Source organism: Gymnoscopelus microlampas (genome assembly GCF_963454915.1).
Source record: "Gymnoscopelus microlampas genome assembly, chromosome: 9".
In the NCBI taxonomy this organism is placed as follows: Eukaryota; Metazoa; Chordata; class Actinopteri; order Myctophiformes; family Myctophidae; genus Gymnoscopelus; species Gymnoscopelus microlampas.
Genome location: NC_139946.1, coordinates 10,623,815 through 10,633,062, shown reverse-complemented (window position 1 = coordinate 10,633,062; position 9,248 = coordinate 10,623,815). Strand labels below are relative to the sequence as shown.

The 9,248-nt window shown below is 40.5% G+C and overlaps 1 protein-coding gene across 1 annotated transcript; it reads left to right on the top strand.

Moving 5' to 3' along the window:
- The first annotated feature begins 225 nt into the window (after positions 1-225).
- Positions 226-8,566, top strand: LOC311052310 (mitochondrial coenzyme A transporter SLC25A42-like). Its single transcript, XM_084067203.1, has 8 exons — positions 226-585; positions 1,159-1,308; positions 4,520-4,631; positions 4,860-4,885; positions 5,567-5,733; positions 5,997-6,113; positions 6,563-6,714; positions 6,885-8,566. Exons 2-8 carry the CDS (start codon positions 1,186-1,188, stop codon positions 7,208-7,210), a joined length of 1,023 nt encoding a protein of 340 aa, XP_083923329.1. The 5' UTR covers positions 226-585; positions 1,159-1,185; the 3' UTR covers positions 7,211-8,566.
- Positions 8,567-9,248: the final 682 nt, after the last annotated feature.

Sequence of the window (9,248 nt, the reverse complement as noted above, 5' to 3'; positions counted from 1 at the left end):
GAATCTTCCAAATTTCATTTCAGCTTATAGATCGGCTATTTTCAAATAGCTGATGTGTACAGCACAGGTATGCTCATAGTTTTGATTGATTGATGTACTTTATTTAGTAAGACATGAGAACAACAGTACATGGAAGTACAAATAGTCGCTTCTTTTGGGCTTGTTTTCACAGACCTGATTGCTTATCTCTCTCACAACATCTGGCAACACTGGTGCTGGCGATAAGCCATTGAAAGCCAACCAAAACAAGCTGGAGCTGGTGCTCATAATATCCAGCCAGCCAGCAACTCCGTGCAGAAATGTTGTGTGGTGGGACTGGACGTCTAAATATAGGTCACCTTCCCCGTGGCAGCGCGGTGACATCTGTCATTTTAGATCACCTTCAGGAAAACGTTTAAAAGAAAACCACTTAAACGTGCACGACGTGGTAATATAGCCTATTATATATACGCAACACAGCGTGTTGCCAGACAGACATTAACGAGCCTCCAGAAAGCAAAACAACTATGTCTGCAAACAAAACTGCCGTTGAATGACTGACGACTGATTGTAAACACAGTTTTGTTCCATGCACGGGATCAAGAGGTAAGGATCGTCCAGACAACAAAAGAATCTAATGTTTAGTATAGTGATACAGATACTATAAAGGCCTCTTGTGTGATTATCCTTTCAATGCTGCGCAGTTTGATTTATCTGCTTTAATTAATCACCACCCCGCAGCCCATTCATTTGAGTGCGTTTTTTGAGTTGGGCAATTTGGATTAGCTGTCCCGTTCGTCAACTGAGTATAAATGCTTTACCCTGTTTCGGTAAACTATGCAGAGCAAACAATGGTGTCTTAACCTGTAATGTGATGCCATGTTTACAAGACAGGCTGCCATTAGGGAATCAGAATCAGCTTTATTGTCACAGAAGTAAAAGAGTGGGTATTGTTATTTACATAACAAAACAAGGGGGGGGGGGGGGGTGCAATCAAAAAGAGGCAGGGGGGGGGGGTGCAATCAAAGGTGATCAAACAAAAACAAACAAATGATCTACATATTTCCACACAGGACCTGAGATGGAGGCGTGAGCATAGCAGCAGATGGGAAATAGTTAGTTGAAACATTCTGTCTTCATTCTCTGTTCTGTTCTGTTCTGTTCTATTTTTTTGTGTAGGGGTTCGAGCTGGTTGTGTTTGACTGAATGAGTTCACAGTCAAGGGCACATACATATGATGATATGGCCCACAGTGTGCAGGAGCACCAGAGAGCATTACCAGTACCTCCAGCCACAGTGCTGTCTCTGCCACCCTCCAGTCAAGCAAAAGTGAGTATATTTCTCTCTACCAGTACTCAAATGTTTTACTTAAGGAACATTATCAATACTGCAATGTAAAAAATACTCTGTAAAAGTAAGGTATTCAAAATGTGCTTGCGTAAAAGTACAAAAGTATTGGTATCAAAATGTACTAAAAGCAAAAGTACTTATTATGCAGAAGGTCCCATTTCACAAGTTTTCAAATGTGTAAAATGTATAAAAATCCTTTGAAAATAGCAGATCTACAAGAGCTTGTAGATTGGCTATTTTCAAATTGCCAAAGTATATATACTAGTGGTTTTGTAATAATCAAAATCTACAAGGTAACTAGTAACTTTATCAAATAATTGTAGTGGAGTAAAAGTACAATTTGTCTCTGAGAGGTAGTGGAGTAGAAGTACAAGTTGAAAATGGAAAAATGTCAATATATTTATTTATACAGTTTGTCACTCAATTATTTTTGTATTGCCAGGTATTGTTTGCACAATGCACATGCAATGGATTTGTCTCGGGTCAGGTTGGTGCGTTATGCTGAAGCAACAGTATAAACATTTCAATTCAATAATTTACTCAAAATATAAAGACAAGCACTAGAAACTACATAATGCAATTGTACAATGTGGCGTAGGTCGATAGATAAATACATATTAATTATTGCACATGCTGAAAGTATACACAGAGGGTTAGTAGCCTTATATTGTTGCTGTCGGGCAGAAACCAATTTAATAAATGCATTACTTTATACTCCATTGTATGACAATGTTGCGAATGTTCACCAAGTAGGAAGTCTGTCTGTGGGTTTCATAATATATTAAACGAATGTAAAGTGTAAACGAGTTTGTGATTAATTCATAACTACATAATATGTTGTCTCTGTCGGGTGGAAACCGCATATGTTCAAAACGGTTACTTTTCAGGATTCAAATAAAAAAAATAGCAAAAGTAGCAGATTGACAAGCTCAAAACGCAGCGCTTTGCACATACAAGCTTAGATTATTGGAACTGTCACTCAGTGAAGTACTTCATAATGAGCACCAATAATTAACTGGTCAATCATCAGTTTGTGGAGAAACGGGCAGCTTTGGTTAAAGCAGATTAGAAGGTTTTCTCGAGCACAGTATAGGGTCAAAGCTGACCTTTTAGTTCTCTTAAGGGTGAATGTTTGTACGGGTGAATGTGAATGACGGCAGCAACTAAGGACTCTAGAATATTTCACAACTAATGACATCTAACTACTTAATAATGAGTAAATCTAAAAGTTGCATAAAGGGCAGTAATAGCCTTGAGATTAGATTCAGTACATAACACCTTGGTGCCATTAGATTGTTGGATGTCACTGCCTGTTTGTTTTGGGGGATGGTCATCTTGGCTAGGTGTGTGCGTTCTACTTGTCTCAAACTATGACTAGCACTTAACCCATTTAGACCGGGAACCCCCATACTTAACTATACCTTTCAATCCGGGAACCCCTTTTGGGGTTGTTGTTGCTATGTACAGTATATAGCAACATACATTTTTTGTTATTTTTGAATAAATATTTGAAGTTTTTCAGAAAACTTAAGTCAGGATTTAGAAGGTGTTTTTAGAATCGGCCTCAGGTCTAAATGGGTTAACCCAGCACCCTCTGCTGACGTGTATAACGCTCTGCTAATGTATTGGGCAGCTACCTGAGGTCAATTTGTATTTGTGAGCATATGGCAGGGTGTTGCTGCAAAGGAGTATCCAGTACCTCACTGTACCTCTACTGACACCGATCAATAACACAATAAGCTGCATTACAGCATGTGCAAAAATATAAAATGTAATACAATCCTAAATCATCCCTCCAGTCTTGTCAGCTGTGGAAGAAAACAAAGAAGGCCAGTCATTACTTCCGGCTGTGGTCATGCACAAGCTGACCCCAACAACGATAGTTGCGAAACAACAAATGTTTTTGAAATGTGTGTCAGCCTCTCTTATCAGATAACGGGCCTGTTTATTGGGTCCAACTGGCACAAACCCTTAAGGAAGAAGCCTCAGGTGGGAGATGTGTCATCACTTGTAGCACAAGCAGGGGTGTGTTGCTGTACCTTGGAGCCACGTGCAGATTTTCCAGCTGCTGTGGTTTGTTGAGTGTGGTACACCAGTGATTCTCAACCCTTTTCATTTCAAGGACCCCCAGTTTGATATGCATTAGGCCTCAGACCCCCATTTGATACTGGGACCTCCTCAATATTAATCTAAGTCTGAAACTGTACAAATGGAATCAAATGGACCTGTGGCTGTGAGGGTCCATTTTGTTCCATTTGTACACTTTGAGTTACAAACCTGTAATGATCAATTAACTTAGTTTGTAACTATCAATCATTTAGCCCTGGAACCCCTTCAAGGTCCCCTGCAGGTCCCTGGACCCCACGTTAAGAACCAGTGGTGTATATTACTCCAAATTATGCTGCCCTATAATGAGAAACTTTAGAACTGGCTTTGAACCATAAATTGACATAAGAGCTGATTAATGCAGTTGAATGGGAAGTGGGTTATGTCTACGTGCTAAAACAGGTCAAGTTCCACTGGCAGTAAAATAAATTGCCTGTGGTACTGTCCCCATCTAACACTATACTAAAACACACACTTCAATTTACATTATGGTCTGTGCTGTTTTATTTCTTGTATGTGTGTTAATGCGTTTTGTCTTCTCTGATAAAATATAGAAAAATGGGGCAACTCCTCCACACTGTATATTTAGTCCGCAGTTTAGAAACGATTCTGTGTACTCTAAGGTTTAGAATAGGACTGGCTTGGAGCGTCCGCTGGCCTAGTGGTCCAGGCGCATACCACATATGCTGGTGATCCAGTTTGACAGCGTGCTGCGGGTTCGACTCCCGATCCCGGTGACCTTTGCTGTGTCATCCCCCCATCGCTCTCCCCATTTCCTGTCAGCCTACTGTCCTATAAATAAATGCATAAAAAGCCCCAAAAAAATCTTTAAAAAAAAAGAATAGGGCTGGCTTATGGATGAAGCCAGCCTATCACTTGTCAAAAATGACTTTTTTCACGACTGATTTTCTGACTGATTTTCACGCTAGCAATGCATCATTTACGATAAGAGACACTGTATGTGCAACAGAGTATAAATAAGGCTTAGGGTTAAAATTAGGCTTGTGGTCAGGCCCATGGAATGATCCTAAGTATTAGTAATACAATATGTGTCTGTCCTTGTGCCTTGTGTACGTACAAACAGGACTTTACGCGAAGATGGACAGTGTTGGACACCCTGCTGTGTGGTGCGTTTGCCGGAGCTGTGGCCAAAACCGTCATTGCTCCCCTGGATCGAACCAAGATCATTTTCCAAGGCAAGCACATGTCACTTGTGTGTGTGTATTTTGCTCAGAATTTCGTAATTGTTGAAACTGTAATAGACTAAGTATAACTAACTCATTTACAGTCTTTACAGTATTTGTAATAGGTGGAGTTTGCACTCACTGCTGTGATTGTTTTTGAGTACTTGCTAATCCTCTTAGTAGATGTTTAGCCTGTGGGAAAGTATGTGGTTTAACGCTTTCTCTCTTGTTCTGTCACAGTGTCCACAAAGAGGTTCTCTGCTAAGGTGAGTTTAGATCATTTATACATATAAATACTCTATTTAATCCTGATGTACTAACTAAACAGATGCCAGTACACAAACACAGGCTAATCAATATTAACATTTCTGTCGTATTACTTTTAAAAGTACCAATAATTTAAGTATCAATACGAACTGATAATGTGTCAGTCTATCAATCAATAGTCCAACCAGCCGCGACCCGCGGGCCGGGTTGAGCCCCGCGGGTCGTACCTATAATTCTGTAAAATCATGGTTAGAAAATAATCCCCAAGTGTATTCAAACTGTTTTATTGTTATTATTCTTATTCTTATTAGGAATAAAGACAAAACAAGAGCATGTGATTTTTTTTTTTGCGTGAGAGCGGCTGACCCGCTCACCCGCAGCCCGCATAATTGCCTCTGAAATTCTGACTCGACCCACCCGTGGGTTATGGGTCAACCCGCGCATCACTATAAGACACACACACACGCACGCACACACAATAACAATGAGTCGGCCTTCCAATCAATAGTCCAACCTGCCCAACAAACAGCTATTCACTCACTCACTGACTCACTGTCTTCTGATCATTGGATACCCCCATCAGCCCATTTGATTATTGCGGTCATATTCTGCATACATTTTGACTCTGTCCATGAAAGCTAAGTGACAATCTCCCCTTTCCCCAACTTTATTGTACTTAGGAAGCATTCAGGCTCATCTACTGTTCATACATGAAAGATGGGTTCCTCGGCCTGTGGAGGGGCAACTCTGCCACCATGGTGCGGGTCATCCCCTATGCTGCCATCCAGTTCAGCTCCCATGAAGAGTATAAAAAACTCCTGGGGAGCTACTACGGCTATCAGGGAAAGTGAGTGGTGGTGATAATAATAATAATATTAGTAATAATAATGTGCAAGATTAATATTTATGCACAGTGTTACATTTTTGTCTGTCAACAATTACATTGTTAACATTGTCATAAGTTGTAATAGTTATAAGTGTAATAGTTTTTGTATTTGATTATTAAGATGAATGCTATATAACTGCAAAATCAGTAACTGTGCTATTGTGTGTTGTTATTAGTGTATGAAGGGCACATGTGTTTACATGTTATCTGTGTGCCCATTCCAGAGCTCTGCCACCTTTCCCCCGCTTCCTGGCAGGATCGCTAGCTGGCACCACAGCTGCAATGCTAACGTACCCTTTGGACATGGTGCGAGCCAGGATGGCAGTCACTGCCAGAGAAATGTAGGCACTCAATCAATCACTGTTACTTTCCCAGAAACGACCACTGTTATCTTTTTGTGGAAAACTACAGAACACAGTAAAATCCACAGTGTCAGTTCATACATTTGTATATTGTAGGTCCATTTGACGAAATGGGCTTTTCTTTTAACACAGAATTAAATGAACACTGAGGATTTTACTGTGTACTGTTGGTGTAGAAGGTGATAAGAACACAAAGTCACAATCTGTAAAGAAAGACATGAGTGGGTCACCAGAGATAAAAGAACATTGAACCTTCATCGTCAGCATGGGCCTCTCCAGTTGTCATCTATAGACCCTAATTGAACTTATCTTGAGTAAACACTCACATATATCATGACCAGTAAAAAATACAAATGCAGGGCATGCAATTTACATACACTATAACTACACCAACTCTGGTTAATTCTAAATAATGTATTTCCCCACAGGTACAGTAATATCCTGCATGTATTTGTGCGAATCTCCCAAGAAGAGGGTGTGAAGACCCTTTACAGAGGCTTTGTCCCCACCATCCTCGGAGTGATTCCATACGCAGGCATCACATTTTTCACCTACGAGACCCTGAAAAAACTACACGCAGGTATGTCTGCATTCAGTGTTGGTCAAGTGCCTTGGAATTTTCAATTGTTACTGTAAACGCCCCAGAGAGGATATTATTAAATTGAACGATTGCATATATTGTTTTGTGATTGCCACCGAGTTAAATGTCTTCGTCTGTCATTGTTTCTCCTCTCACCATTCTTTTTTTAGACAAGACAAAGAGATCCCAACCGTACCCACACGAGCGACTGGCTTTTGGAGCATGCGCCGGCCTGATTGGGCAGTCCTCTTCTTACCCATTAGATGTGGTTCGCCGGCGTATGCAGACTGCCGGCGTCACCGGATCGTCCTACGGTACAATTCTGTCCACCATGTCTGAGATAGTGACAAAGGAGGGAGTAATACATGGACTCTACAAAGGCCTGAGTATGAACTGGTTTAAGGGACCCATTGCCGTGGGGGTCAGCTTCACCACGTTTGATCTCACACACAACCTCCTGCACAAATTGCACCAGATGGGCTTCTTCACTCACTGAGCCAGCAGAGGGCACCAGAGGAAAAGAAAACCCATGAGCCCATTGTGTCTTATAGGTATCAGTGGAGGTTGAGTCATACATAGAGGGACGGTCACTGCAGGGGTATTTTTGCTGCACTCTGTTTCGACAGGATACATTGGGCTGGGTATGCATGGACAGTGGGGTCAGGGGTCTATATGTACACACAGACATACAGCTTCTGCTATGTGCATCGACACTACAGCCAGGTTTCACACTAGTTGGTTGTGTGTATGGATGGAAAAACAAAGACTTTCAGACTGGCTTCAGATTGTTAAATGTTCAAAGGCTCTTGACTTAAAACTAAGTTATATTTTTAAATAACACTAATTCAATTGATGAAGAAGAGTAAATTACTTTGTGTGGATTCTGTGGAAGATGGTTCCATGATAGTTCCAGGACAATTTGCGTTGCGTTAACCACTTAAGCCGTTCTTTATACTTCATATACAATGGTGTTGCACAGAATTTGTGAAAATAGCCGGTTTACTAGCTCATAACGCATTGCAGTGCGATGGGTTGAGCTCGTAGATCGGCTATTCTAACTATTTTTGTGTAAATCGGCTATACGTACATGCCCTTAATAGGGACACCAGGTTGCAAGTGGTTAATGAATTAATGCACCTGCCTTTTTAATTTTACTGTATGAGCAGATCAAAAAGTTTCAAGTGGATTTTATGTTTGTATCTTTGTGTTGTCCGTCCCCCCTTTTATTATCATATATTGCTGCTTTTGGTCTTTTTGATTATTTTAATATCCTAGTGACCTCGTTTTTTCAAGCTGTTTTTCAATACGTTAACATATAATCAGTAACCTGATATATCTTTCTGTGAGAAACGGTGATCATGCACTGCTCACATTTGCTTTATTGTACAATGCACAAAGATAAATGAAGGAAAGTGTTTTAATTTTCCATTTGATCAAGGTGCCAAGGAGGAATGAATGAATTGGAATGATTGTTGGGTCAGGGATCTTGTCAGCGGGGCTGCGGAGGTACTGTTGTACAATATGAATCCAACATGTTTGTCTTATGTGTCCACTATTTGAGAAATTAATATGTAGGAGAGTTTGTATATATTGAGATATGGTTTGTATTTCCTACTGTGCTTATATTGTTGTAGAGAGCATATCCATGATATTCATGATGTTGCTTGCTGGCACTGTTCACCTGAAAATCTTGACATGCCAAAGCTCTCACTTCAGCCATTCAAAGTATTAACAATCATGATTTCATCTTTCAATGTAAACCTAAATATCAAAATACATTTCTAATAAGAGATCTATTTGCTTTGTGCTGCTTTAAAGCAAAATGACAATTTGCTGTAATAAAGATGTTTTATCTCTACATTCAACTGAATTAATTTGTCCACTTGAGGGAGCCATGTGATGGCAAAGCGGTACAGCACCACATTATTGCTGTTTGTTCAAATAGAAATGTATTGACTTAAAAGTACAAAGAAAAAGGTTTAATATATATATTTTTTTAAAAGGTTTAATACATATTATATATCCTATCCTACATTAAAATTGGCTAATGGGAGGGCGGCGGACCTCTGACGTCACTCTGACTCAGCCATAGCCATATAAGGAGTTCCCAATGCAGCTACGTTGTCTATAACAATGTGTTGTCATGGCATCAGCTGCAAACAAATCAGTCAGCTCCATATATGGGCAGAAAAGGGGGCATGGGCATATACTGATGACATCAGCGATCTCCATATATGGGCTAAAAAGGGACAAGGACTGACAAATACAGAGATCCGGTTGTCCAGAGCCACAGATTTGACCACTATGACCATATATGGTCATGTGCATGGGACCGACAGACATCAAACTCGGCACGGGCAGTGGCAAGGACTCGAAGGAGTGCGGTGCCTGCCATCGAGTAGATCTCCATATAGCCTATGGGCATAAAAGAGGTAAAGACTGAAGGATACAGATATCTCTATATGGCCATAAAAGGGACACTGGTAGACAGACATAAACAGACATCTCCATATATGACCACAAAAGGGACACAG